General features: G+C 37.5%; 1 protein-coding gene across 1 annotated transcript in view; it reads right to left on the minus strand.

The window, feature by feature from the left end:
* The window catches only part of LOC150080515 (uncharacterized), a 398,298-nt gene that overhangs the window by 91,079 nt on the left and 292,746 nt on the right, over positions 1–14,473 (minus strand). Inside the window, exon 13 of the mRNA XM_090381933.1 lies at positions 12,131–12,211. Within this exon, the coding sequence (XP_090238059.1) occupies positions 12,131–12,211 (81 nt within the window). The remainder of the gene's footprint in view (positions 1–12,130; positions 12,212–14,473) is intronic.

Raw genomic sequence — 14,473 nt, forward strand, 5'->3', positions numbered from 1 at the left:
CCAGTTCCTCCTTAAATTTATTTAACCTATCAACTTCCACAACGAAAGATGGAAGTTTGTTCCACCAATTAACCACCCACTGGCTAAAGGTAAATTTCAGCACATCTATTCTACATCTGTCTTTACTTAATTTGAATCTATGCCCCCTTAGGTTCGTAATCTGAACAAGTGGAAGAATCCCATCAGAATTCAGCGTGCTCAACCCATTCAAGGCCTTATACACCTCAATCAGATCACCGTGCAGGTGACTAGTCTCCAATCACTGCAATTTGCAGAACTTAAGCCTCTCTTGGTAAGAGAATCCCTTCATTCCCCTCACCAATCTTGTTGCCCTTCTCTGTACACGCTCAAGCAAATCTAAAATAAGGCCTCCAGACCTGTACGCAGTACTTAAGGCATAGCCTGACCATTGCCTTATACAGAGAGACAATCACCTCCTTTTCCCTGCTAGCAAAATTCCTATATATCATTGACAAAACCTCATGACCTGCCCTGGCAGCTTGTCTGCATTTCTCGGAAAATTTCATATCTGACTGCACTATTACTCCCAGGTCTTTTTCATTTTCTACCACCTTAAGTGTAGTACCTCACAGTTGGTACGTTTCTCTGGGGTTACTTCTGCCCATATGCAGTACTTTGCATTTGTCAAGGTTAAACTTCAGTTGCCATTTCTCAGCCCATCTGCCTAAATTTTCTAGATCCTGTTGCAGTAGCACACTGCCATTAACAACCATGCCAACCTTTGTATCATCTGCAAACTTCGACACTAAGCCTGATATACCTTCATCAATATCATTGATAAATATACAAAACAACAGTGGACCCAACACCGAACCCTGTGGAACTCCACTAATAACATTAGTCCACGAAGAGCAGCACCCATTGATTACCACCCCTGTCTTCTCCCACTCAACCATCCTTTTATCCATTGTAGCAACTTACCCTTAATACCATTCTGCTCCAATTTGTACAGTAGTCTTCCATGTGCAACAGTGTCAAAAGCTTTCCTGAAATCCAAGTATATGATATTAAAATTACTTTTTTGCATCCAGTTCCTTTGTAACCACATCCAATATCCAATCAAATTTGTCAGAAAACACTTTCCATTAACAAACCCATGCTGTGTCTGAATTATTGCTGCAGCCTTATCTAGATGATCCTGCAAGGCATCTTTAACCAGTGGCTTATTATTTTACCCGGAACAGAAGTTAAACTAACTGGTCTGTAATTACTCGTGTCACCCTTCGATCCTCCTTTGTGAAATGGGAATACATTTGCATATCTCCAGTTCGTGGGGACTTCCTCTGAGTCCAAGGATGCTCTCATAATTATGGCTAAATGTTTGCTGACTTCCTTTGCCGCCTCTTTAATATAACTGAATAGATCCCATCTGCCCCAGGTGCCTTTCTTATGTGTAACTTCAACAATTTCTCCTCCACTTTGCTCTCAGTTATTACAAAATCATTAAGCACCCTGCTACAATTTGATAACCTTCTGCCATTTTCAAAGCTTAATAACTCCTCATGTGCGAATGTAGATGCAAAATACTCATTCAGTTTGTTTGCTATCTGAGCAGGATCATCAACAGTCGAACCATCGATATCAAGTGAACCAATCAGATTTATCCCCTTCCTTTCAGAGTTTATATAATATAAGTAAAGAAATCCTTGCTGTTTTTCTTAGCATCCTTTGCCAAAGATTTCTCGTAATCTGCCTTCGCCTGCCTAACCTCCTTTGTGACTTGATTACAGACTAGCTTATATCTGCCATAGGCTTCTGTGTTGCCTGATAATTTATATGCATCCCATGCATTTTTCTTCTCTGTCACGAGTCTCATTAGTTCATTCGATAATCATTTAGACCTAAACCTTGAACAATATTTCTTAATAGGTATGAAACTTTTAGTAGCTTCCACGATTAATTCATTGAATGCTTCTCACTTAGAATTTGCTGTTGGTAACGTCATCAGTTGATCCCACTGTATAGAATTTAAAAACTGTCTGAGACCATTGTACTCACCTTTATGAAAGCAAAAACCCTGTCCTTTACCCCTGATGGTAATTATATCTTTGAGTAAATCCCACATCAGTACACTGTGATCACTGCCACCTAGTGGTTCCTTTATCTGAAAATTCTTAATACACGAATGATCATTGCTGATAACCAGATCAAGAGTATTATTCTCTCTGGTTGCCTCTCGACCATGCTGCTGCAGAAAACAATCATCCAATAAATCCACTAAAGTCTTACTAGTGTGCGAGTGACCAATCCACAAGTTCCAGTCAACATCTGGCAAGTTAAAATCCCCCATTATAAGACATTCTGATTTACTAGCCCACTCTATTTCTCTGTACAATTGTTCATTGTACTCAATGATCAATTCAGAAGGAATAAAACATATTCCTCCTATCTTTTAAAGTGGGAAGGTTAAAAATTTTACACTAATCTTTATATTTATGCATAAAAAAGTCTAAATCTGATTTGTAAACTAAAAACCTGATGAGAGATTTTTGTACCCTTTCTAACATATTAATATTGTTTTTTTCCCAAAAGGGTTCCACACTTGCATGGCATATTTGAGAATTGGACAAACAAATGATGTTTAAGCCAGTTTTGGGATATCAGGGCCAACAAAATCAAAACAAGCTCTATTGATAAAACCAAGTATTTTAGATGATCTTACAGTTATTTTAATAATATGAGATGTATAAGAGCCATTACCTGTTCTTAAAATCCCTAAATCCTGAATTTCACGTATTATTTTAATATGCACTGATTCTAAAGTGTAATTATAACAGATAACTAATTGTTCATAGGGATCAGTTATGGAAATGGCATTACATTTATTAATTTAGATTTAGTCCATGGCCTTTAATCCAGTTGTAAATCAATTGAATACCTTTTTGTAGCTCCTCACAATCCAAAGACTGGTTAATTTCTTTTGTACCCTTTCTAACTTTTGTACCCTTTCTTTTTAAGGGCACAAAAGGTGATATAGTTGTACACGTTGGCACTAATGATATTAAGAGTAGGAGACCAGTGGAATTACTTAACAAGTACAGGTCACTGTTGAAAAAAAGCCGTGAATTAGGGTTGAATTTGAAAGTGTCTGCAATTCTGCCCAGACACGATAGGAGGGAGTATATGATGAGAGCCTTGTCGATCAATTCGGCCCTGGAGGGATTGTGCAAGGCTCAAGGGGTAGAATTTTTTTCACCCTGGACTGTACTTGTTAACAGGAGAGATTGCTTCTACAGGGATGGGATGCACTTAAATAGAAAGGGTGCAAGAATTTTTGCTGATGCTGTCGAGGCAGTGTTAGGTGGGTCGGAAAACTGCTAGTTGGGGGGATACAAGGACTAATAGATTAACAGTAGCCACTGGCAGAGGTGGAAGTGATTCTTGCACTGCTTCTATTGAAATGAGCAGAAGCCTGAAAAACAAGATGCAGGATATTTCAGAGACTGCTGGGAGTCATTGCGGTACAAGTAAACACATGGGTTGTGTTAGGGTAGCCAAGAATAGAAACAGGTGCATGTATACCTGCGTGTACAGCAATGCTAGGAGTTTGGTAAATAAATTTGATGAATTTGAGGTATTGCTCAAAACATCAAAGGCAGATATTGTTGGGATATCAGAGACGTGGTGTCACACAGATATAAGGAATGCGGAACTGGAATTTGGGGAATACAATGTGTATAGAAAGGATAGACAGGACAGGAGGGGAGGAGGGGTTATGCTATTAGTTAAGAAACACATAAAGTCCAAGGAAGTGAAGCCAGTCGACATCGATGGACAGGGCAGTGTCGAGTCAGTTTGGTGTGACATAAGCATAGGGAAATCAAAATTGAGAGTAGAAGTGTGCTATAGGCCTAATGACTCTGATGAGTATAAGAAGATATTGTACAGGGAAACAGAGTGGGCCAGTAAATCAGAGAGTCTTATAATGGGGGATTTTAATTTCCCAGATATTGACTGGAATTTGTGAGTTGGTCACTCGCACACTAGCAAGGCTTTTGTGGATTTATTGGATGATTGTTTTCTACATCAGCATGTTCGTGAGGCAACAAGAGGGAGCAATACTCTTGATCTGATTATCAGTAGTGATTCTTCATGCATTAAGAATCTGCAGATAAATGAACCACTAGGTGGCAGTGATCACAGTGTGTTGAAGTGGGATTTACTCAAGGAGGTAACTACCATCAGAGGTAAAGGGAAGGGTTTTTGTTTTCGTAAAGGCGACTATGATGGTCTGAGACAGTATTTAAATTCTGTACAGTGGGACCAACTGATGATGTTACCAACAGCAAACTCAAAATGGGAAGCATTCAAGGAACTAATCTTGGAGGCTACCAGGCTTTACATACCAACTAAGAAATATTGTTCAAGGTTTAGGCCTAAATGGTTGTCAGATGAACTAATGAGACATGTGGCAGAGAAGAAAAATGCATGGGATACATACAAGCCTATGATAGATATAAGTTGGTCTGTAACCAAGTCACAAAGGAGATTAGGCAGGCAAAGGCAGATTATGAGAAATCCTTGGCAAAGGATGCAAAGAAAAACAGAAAAGAGTTCTTTACCTATTTAAACTCAAGAAGGAAAGGGATGAATCGGATTGGTCCACTGGATATTGATGGTTCAACAGTTGAGGATCCTGCTCAGGTGGCTAAAAATCTAAACGAGTATTTTGCATCTACATTCACGCATGAGGAGTTATTCAGGAAGGAGAATGATGTAGGTAAAGTAAACATTGGCAGTGAGCTGGATGATTTTGTAATAACTGAGAGGAAAGTGGAGGAGAGATTGTTGAGGATAAACATAAAAAAGGCACCTGGGGTGGATGGGATCTATCCAGTTATATTAAAGGAGGCAGCAAAGGAAGTAAGCAAACCTCTAGCCATAATTATAAGAGCTTCTTTGGACTCAGGGGAGGTACCCATAGACTGGAGATGTGCAAATGTAACCCCAATTCACAAAGGAGGATCAAAGGCTGACACAAGTAATTATAGACCTGTTAGTTTAACTTCTGTTCCAGGTAAATTAATGGAGGCACTGGTTAAAGAAGCACTGCAGGATCATCTAGACAAGAATTCAGTTACAGCTCAGATGCAGCATGGTTTTGTTAAGGGCAGGTCTTGCCTGACCAATTTGATTGGATACTATGATGTGGTCACAGAGGAACTGGATGCAGGGAATAACTTTGATATCGTATATTTGGGTCTTAGAAATGCTTTTGATACTGTTGCACATGGAAGACTTTTGCACAAATTGGAGGCGTGTGGCATTGGAGGCAAATTACTGCTATGGATAAGGGGATGGTTGAGTGGCAGAAGACAGAGAGTGGTAATCAATGGACACTGCTCAACGTGGACTAATGTTATTAGTGGAGTTCCTCAGGGTTCAGTGTTGGGTCCGTTGTTGTTTTCGGTGTTTATGAATGATATTGATGATGGGATATCAAGTTTAATGTCCAAGTTTGCAGATGATACAAAGGTTGGCAGGGTTGTTAAGGACACTACTGACGCTATGCTGCTGCAACAGGATCTGGAAAGGTTGAACAGATGGGCTGAGAGGTGGCAAATGAAGTTTAACATTGACAAATGTAAAGTACTACATATGGGAAACAGCAACCCCAGAGCAACGTATCAACTCTGTGGTACTACACTGACAGTGGTAGAGAATGAAAAGGACCTGGGGGTAATTGTGCAGGCAGATATGAAGTTCTCTGAGCAGTGCAGACGAGCTGCAAGAGTAGCTCATGGTGTCTTGTCAATGATACACAGGAATTTTTCTAGCAGGGATAAGGAGGTGATTATTCCCTTGTATAAGGCAATGGTTAGGCCACATCTTGAGTGCTGTATACAGGTCTGGAGGCCTCATTTCAAGAAGGATGTAGAGCTGCTGGAACGGGTACAGAGAAGGGCAACAAGATTAGTGAATGGAACAAAGGGTTGCTCTTACGAAGAAAGGCTTAAGTTTTGCAAATTACAGAGTTACAGAGTCTGGAGACTAGGCACCGGCGAGGTGATCTGATAGAGGTGTATAAGGCTTTGAATGGTTTGAGCATGCTCAATGCCAATGGGATTCTTCATCTTGCTCAAAATAATCACCTCAGAGGGCATAAATTCAAATTGAGGAAGGACGGATGTCGGATAGATGTGCGGAAATTTGCCTTTGGCCAGCGGGTGGTTGGTTGGTGGAACCGACTTCCATCACTTGTTGTTGAAGTTGATAGCCTAAACAAATTTAAGGCTCAACTGGACAGGTATTTCGAACGAACGGAGGGGTGAAATGGGAGTGGTGTGTTTTTTTTTTTTTTTTTTTTGGCTGATGCTGAATAAGCTTGCTTTCTTGCATCATATGCCTCTACTAATGCTAATGCTAACATCATTATAGCAAATTATACTTTTTCTATTATGAAAACAGTCCTGAAACCATGTTAGAGCTAGTCCTATTACACCCAGTTCAGCAAGTTTATTACATTATATTTTATTTAAAAATAACTAAATGCACAAGGCATAATACTTTAAGAGTTAAGAGTTTAATATCTATATAATATCGTTGTGTGGGAGGCATTATTTGCTCTGTGTCTCATATTGTGCTCTTCCTTCACAACTAGTTGCCATGGTATTGCACTACCTCGAATAAGTAACGCTTCACCAATAGAGAAGACTAATGTTACTTATTCTCAGGTACCACCACCCAGACGGCACCATTTCAAAGCTATTGGCCTATCATCGGTGGGTGGGCAGGTACCCTGGTATTGCAGACATGACAACCCAGTTATGAAGATAATCACACAATATGAGAGATGCACAAGGCATAATACTTTGAGAGTTAAGAGTTTAATATCTAAATAATATCGGTGTAGATATACCATAGATAACTCTTAAGAAACTACGATGGTAGTTAGTGTGGGGGGCATTATTTACTCTGTATCTCGTATTGTGCCCTTCCTTCACAACAAGTTGCCACGGTATTGTACTACCTCGAATAATTAATGCTTATTCAAGGTAGTGGAAACTGACCGATGATAGGCCAATAGCTTTGAAACGGTGCCGTCTGGGTGGTGGTACTCACCGAGAATAAGTAACAATAGTCTTCTCTATTAGTGAAGCGTTACTAATTCACAGTAGTGCAATACCGTGGAAACTCGTTGTGAAGGAAGAGTACAATATGAGATACAGAGCAAATAATGCCTCCCAAACTAACTACCATCGTAGTTTCTTAAGAGTTATCTATGGTATACCTACACTGATATTATATAGATATTATATTTTATGGGAAACTGAATCAAAAGCTTTTTGAAGATCTATATAAATTATGTCCAGCTGTCTGTTGTTGGCAAGTGCTTTCCTAATGTCGTCTTCCATTGTCAGTAAATTTGTAACCATCAACCTTCCTTCAATAAAACCATGATGAGAGTGATGTAATTTATTATGGAAAAAGGCAGTTATTTGTCTATAAAATGTATGTTCCACAATTTTAGTCAATGAGCTAGATTTGTGGATTGGTCTAAAAGAGGCAGGATTATTCTTATCACCTTTCTTATATAATGGACTAATAGTAGTGACCTTGAGATTAATGGGTAAATACCCAGTTTTGAAAATAATGATTATAAAGTGTAACAGTTGTCTACTTAACACAATATAACAATTTTTCCAAAAGCCCATTGGCATACTATCCAATGTTCATAGAAAATTTACTAATAGTTGCAACTAATAAATAGAAAATTACTGATATGATCATGTGAAACAGGATGACCTGCATGATTTTTATTCTTTTGTTTGGTTGGACTATTCATTTAAATCTTCTAATCTTGATCATGTCAGTGAAATTACTATAGGGATGAAATCCTTTAATTCCTCATTCCAGCCTAAAATTTAGCACTTTAACTAAACATCAGCTTTCAAAATAAATATGTTAATTTTGTTCAAGACAAGGACACAGTTTATTACAATTTGCTAGTATCTAAATCTCCAGCTTCATTTATGTCTACAATTAAGCATGAAATAGTTGTATGTAAGTGATAATGAAATTACAGATGTTTAACAGAAAAAAAATCTGTCCCAAAGGCAATAAAGACCCCTAGGGTTGATGGTATATACTCAATAATTCTGAGGGAGGGGGCAGAAAGACAGTGTACTAAACCATTAATATAAATTATGAGGGCATCATTGAGGAAAGATTCCTTTGGATTAGGAGGTGCCAGTGTATAGCCAATTCATAAAGGTGGTTACAGGAGCAAACTGACTGGTAAGTCTGATTTCAGTGGTATGAAAAATCATGGAAGCAATGATAAGAATGCAATACAGGGGCACCTAGATTGAATGGTATACTGAAACACAGCACAGTCTTGAAAAAGGAAAAATCCTGTTTAACTAACTTGGTTAGCTATTTTTAATTATTTATTTGGATTTTGGCAAACCATTTGACTGTCCTGCACAAGAGGTCACTATATAAGCTAGAACAAGTTTGTATGGCAGTAAGAACTTTAGACAGTCCACGGCATGGGCAGAGAGTTACGATTACTATGAAGATTGTACTAGAGTCAAAAGTGAGATCCCTCAAGAAATGACAAGGACCAGTGTTGTTTCTGATTTTCTTAAATGACACTAACAAAGGAATATAAGGTATGATGTAAAAATTTACAGATGATAACAAGATTTGCAGAGTAGTTAATGGAAAGTTCTAAACAGCACTCTTCAAAATGACTTGGATAATATTCAGAGATGGTGAGAAAAGTGGTAGCTATGTTTTATTGCTGCAAAATTCAAGGTGTTACACTTGGGAAATAAGACCCCAAAAATAACTTATATAACAGGAGAATCTGAATTAAAGACAACAGATGCTCAGAAAAGCTAAGCATGTTATTAATTATCCAATCCACTACATTTACAAATTATTGTTCTATGTTATTTTTAAAATCAAAACAATGTTTGTCAATAATGAATGAATGAAGATGGAAGAGATTTAGTATCAGTAGTGACAAATGATGCAAAAAAAAAAAAAAAGCGTATATAGCACACACAAAAAAGAGGAAACACTTCCTATCTCTGCTAAGAATTTGTCTATTTCTTCCTTAAAATTATTTCACACTAACTACTTTCACAATAACACATGGAAGTCTGTTCCACAATCAACTACCAACTAGCCGAAGGCAAATTTCTGTGCATCTTCTTGCAACCATCCTTCCTCAATTTAAATTTATGTCACCCCATGTGTTCTGTGAGCAAGAGGAAAAAGGATATCATCAGCATTTAGGTGCCAGGTTTTCGAAATGTTTGCAGAAATTTGCATAATTTAAGTCTTCCTTGGTAGCAATAACTTTCTTTTTCCCTCATCTCAGTGACCTTCTCTGCATTGATTCCAACAGATCCATATCCATCCAAAATGAGGCTTCCCAACCTGTATTTAGCAGTCAAGATGTGACCTAACCTTTGCCTTATGCAATGATATAATCACTTCCTTATCCCTGCTGGCAAAATTACTGTAAATCAGTGACAAAACCCAATGCGCTATCAGCCTGTCTGCAGAATTAACCACAGGTCTTCACCCCCCCCCCAAGTGTGGTACTATACAGTTGGTATTTCGTGGTTAAACCCTGCTGAATGTATAGTTTAATTTTATTATTTATGTAAATGATGTGTCATGTTTTGAATAATAAACACGATATACACCATTAAAAAAACCTTTAAAAGAAAAACTAACATAACAAAAGATTCATGAAACAAAAAAAAAAAATAAAATAAATAAATAAATAAACAGTACAGCCAAAAATAGCCTGAAGCTGCACTGAAATGAAACTACAGGTGGGCCCCAATTTACGCAGGAGTTACATTCCACCTCCTCAGGGTTGTTAGCTGAAATGGTGTAAATTGAGAAAGTATTATAATGTATTTAAACGAGATAGGTTCCTTCACTACAAAAATTGAGCCATAAGAGTTAATATAAGTGTTTTTATATTAAATATTTGTAGTTATTTTATAAATATGAGATATAAATAATATTTATAGATAAAATATAAGTAATTAAATAAAAATTTAACCTAGTACTTCGTTCCTGTAGAGCCATCTTCGGAGTATGTAGTTATGCCCCCCCCCCCCACTGATGTTCTTTGACAGCGGTGTTAATGGGATGGGCCTGATGGAAGGTCAACAGGTTCTGCAGGTTCTTTGGCCTTAGAAAAGAACTCAGCAATGACATCTGGTGAATCTTTCTCTCTTCTACATATTGTAGTAGGACTTCAATATGTTAGTAACAGCTCTTTGGATGGAAAAGCTGCATTCTCAGTCTGGATCATTATCACATAGAGTTTCACAGCCTGTTTGTATTTGTGCCAAATCTGATCAAAGTGTCTTTGTGGTGAGGGTCCTAATTGGCACAATCTCCTGCTCTTCCTCTTCAGAATTCTGTTTAGCCAGTTCCTCTAAGCCTATGAAAGAGGCTCACCATGGCATTGCAGCAACTCACTGACACCATCAATGTCAACCTTGTCAAGGCCAACGTTCTCAGCCATCCGAGTGGCATCTTCAGCCACTGCTGAAACTGGCTCAAACTCAAGAAAATCAGACACTGCATCAGGCCACAATTTACTCCAAACACCATTCATCCATGATTGTGACACTTTTTTCCAGGCTGCAGCAATGTTACTTATGGCCTTAAGGATGTTGTAGGACCTCCAGTAGTCCCTCACAGTCACTAAGTTAGATGCTTGCACTGCCTCAACAATTCCTTTGAAGGTCATACATAAATAGTATGACCTTGAAGGTCGCAATAACACCCTGATCGATTGGCTGCAACAGTGAGGTAGTGTTGGGTGACAAATAAACAACCTTCATATTCAGAACATCGTTAGGGATATCTTCAAGGTTGGCCAGATGTCCTGAAGCACTGTCGAGGATAAACACATTTTTGGGCAATTTGTTTACTGCACAAAACTGGGCCACCTCTGGACAAAAGTGTGATGTATCTGGGTCACTCAAACCTTCTTATTAGAGCACCAGAAAACAGGACGTCGAGTCTTCACAATGCCCATCAAAACACACAGATTCTCTGAATGGTACACCAATATCAGCTTTAACTTAAAAGTGCCTGATGTAATACCACCCAGAGGTAATCTAAGCCAATCTTTTTCAGCCTTAAAACCAGGGGCAGACCTCTCTTTACAATGTACATCCTACCAGGCATTTTCTTCCAGTACAGTCCCGTTTCATCATCATTAAAGATCAAGTCTGGGGTGTAGCAGCCTTCATCCATTAACTTTTGGAATATGGGAGAATATTCCTTGACACCTGCAGTGTCGGTGCTAGTCGCCTCACCAGTAAGTTTTACATTGTGAATTCTGATCCAGTTTTTGAACCAGGAAAACCAGCCACTGTTAGCCGAAAATGATTCAGTCCCTTCCAATTCCTCATTAATTTCACAGAACAAGCTCCTAGTCTTGTCCATAACCACTGCATGTGTTACAGGAATGTTATTTTGGTTCTTATCGTCTATCCACAACACTAATAACTTCTCCGTTATCTCACTCCTTGAATAAGTTGTTCTAGGAATGCATACATTAACAATTCCTGTATGTGATTGCTTGATCTTCTCAGCATTTATTTATAATGGTTGTAACAGTAGAAGGTGCTAAGTTTAAGGTCTTGCACACCTCCGAAAGGCACTCACCAGATTTCATACAACAAATAATGTCCATTTTCACTTCAATTGTTAGAGATTTGGAGTTTTTTTAACATCTGCAGGCAGATTCACTACTATGCTTAGAAGACATGATTGCACGATTTATTTAAAATAATACGGCACTAATGAACACAGGAAATTATTAAAGTTGAAGACACAGCTCACAACACATGCACACTGGCCGACGAGGAGAAAGCAACTGACAATGACACTAGTGCCATCTAGGTACCCACTGCCTGTGCTGTGTTTACGCTTGAATTTTCAAATTTTCTTTATATCTATATATATATATATTATTTTAAAAGAGTGTTAATGTGAAATGCCGTAAACTGAAACACCGTAAAATGTAGCCTACCTGTACTTCAATTGTAGCACAGTTATCAATAGACCAAACATTTTGTTGATGGCTTATTGAGATTAGTAGTATTTTGATACTACTTACTTTTGCTTTTTATGAGCAGCTTTCTTTTCCTCATCTGTCTGGCCTTTTTCTATCTGATTCCATTCACCATCAGATGGTGACCTGAATAAAAAAAGCAAGAGGGGAAAAAGAAAAAAAAACATTACTAATAAACAGAAATTTATATGCTCTAAAAAAACTGCAGTATCCCTGATATCCAATTTAAGTTTGGACAAACATTCTCTAGTTTGAAATTAATGGTAAACAGTACAGTAAAGTACTTCCAAAAAATAATTCTGAAATGATGTAACATTACTTATATACTGTATATAAATATAAATGTTATGGAGAATTGAAGCATTGAGAAAGGTACACTTTCCTCTTTGCAATTTAAATTTTAACTAGTTTTAATGTCTAAACCCCTTTAATCGATCTCATCCATTAATACAATACATAAGCAGTTGGGAGGTAAGTTTTGGTATTTTAGGTTTCCAATCTTTTTAGATCGAAAACCTAATATATAAATTTATATACAGTATATAATGCATTATTATTTGATATAAATCAACATATTGATTCTCAGATATGTTTTGTTTGGAATCATTCTAAGACAGATAGGGGGCAAATATCTGTATTATATATGGTTGTCGATTTTTACTAGCAATTTATCCATTCTAAAACATGATCATAAGAACATTAACACAATTTTATATTCACAATGTCAAGAGTTGACATTTTCTGTAAAACAAAAAAAAAAATTATTATTATTTATTTATTTTTTTTTTTAATTTTAAAAAGATTTAAAAATTTTATGAAAAATAACTACTATAGGTGTCCCAAGATTCAACAGAGATGCATTCCTGCAAATACATTTCATTTGAATCTTGTACAGCTGAATGTCAAATGATCTTTTCCCACTAACTTACATGTTATAACTGTAGATACGTTCAAGTGGCTCAGAAAATATATTAAATTCCCTCTCATGTTATTAGAAAAATAATAAAGCATTTATTTTAATTGAACAAATGTGATATGTCTACAAGACTATCACTACCTGTACTCTAAGACACCTGAATATTCAAATAAAATAAAAAATAAATAAACCAGAGCAGCATGTACTCTCAATACTGCAAATGTACAACTCCCCATCCAAGGAAAAACATCCCTACAGCCACCAAAGCATGAAAGCCACTTACCTAAAAAATAAAAACCAAAGACAGGGAATACACAATCACCACCTTTTCAAGGGACATCAGCATTTGTGAACCTCAAAGAGGATTGAATTTCACTCTCATTGACAGCTATCCAGCCAAATGTTAACGGATGTTCCCATACAGTCCTTCATCTTTCATAAAATGCCTTAAAATTAAGTTCATAATTGAGTTATTATACCCTTTTATCTTGTGCTGTCACATCACTACTGTACTGTACAATTCATACATTCAGGAAGACCAAAAGTAGAACATAGTGATGATAATGCGTCGAAGTGACGTGACTGGAAAAGCATTTTGGATGCGCCAAAACCACGTGATGTAAAAGATAAAAGTTTAAAGATATCCATTAGTTCACGAAGAGCAGTACCCATTGATTACCACCCTCTGTCTTCTCCCACTCAACCATCCTTTTATCCATTGTAGCAACTTACCCTTAATACCATTCTGCTCCAATTTGTACAGTAGTCTTCCATGCGCAACAGTGTCTAAAGCTTTCCTGAAATCCAAGTATATGATATCAAAATTACTTTTTTGCATCCAGTTCCTTTGTAACCACATCATAATAGCCAATCAAATATGTCAGACAAGACTTTCCCTTAACAAACCCAAGCTGTGTCTGAATTATTGCTGCAGCCTTATCTAGATGATCCTGCTGGGCATCTTTAACCAGTGGCTCCATTATTTTACCCGGAACAGAAGTTAAACTAACTGGTCTGTAATTACTCGTGTCACTCTTCGATCCCCCTTTGTGAATTGGGGATATATTTGCACATCTCCAGTCCATGGGGAACTCCCCTGAGTCCAAGGATGCTCTCATAATTATGGCTAAGGGTTTGCTTACTTCCTTTGCCGCCTCCTTTAATATAACTGGATAGAACCCATCCACCCCAGGTGCCTTTCTTATGTTTAACTTCAACAATTTCTCCTCCACTTTGCTCTGTTATTACAAAATCATTAAGCACCCTGCTACAATTTGATTACCTTCTGGCATTTTCAAACCTTAATAACTCCTCGTGTGTGAATATAGATGCAAAATACTCATTCAGATTGTTTGCTATCTGAGCAGGATCATCAACAGTCGAACCATCGATATCAAGTGGACCAATCAAATTCATCCCCTTCCTTTTAAAGTTTATTTAAGTAAAGAAATCCTTGCTGTTTTTCTTAGCAT

The sequence above is a fragment of the Mastigoproctus giganteus genome, chromosome 9, assembly GCF_048544385.1.
Source record: "Mastigoproctus giganteus isolate SK-2022 chromosome 9, ASM4854438v1, whole genome shotgun sequence".
Classification (NCBI taxonomy): domain Eukaryota; kingdom Metazoa; phylum Arthropoda; class Arachnida; order Uropygi; family Thelyphonidae; genus Mastigoproctus; species Mastigoproctus giganteus.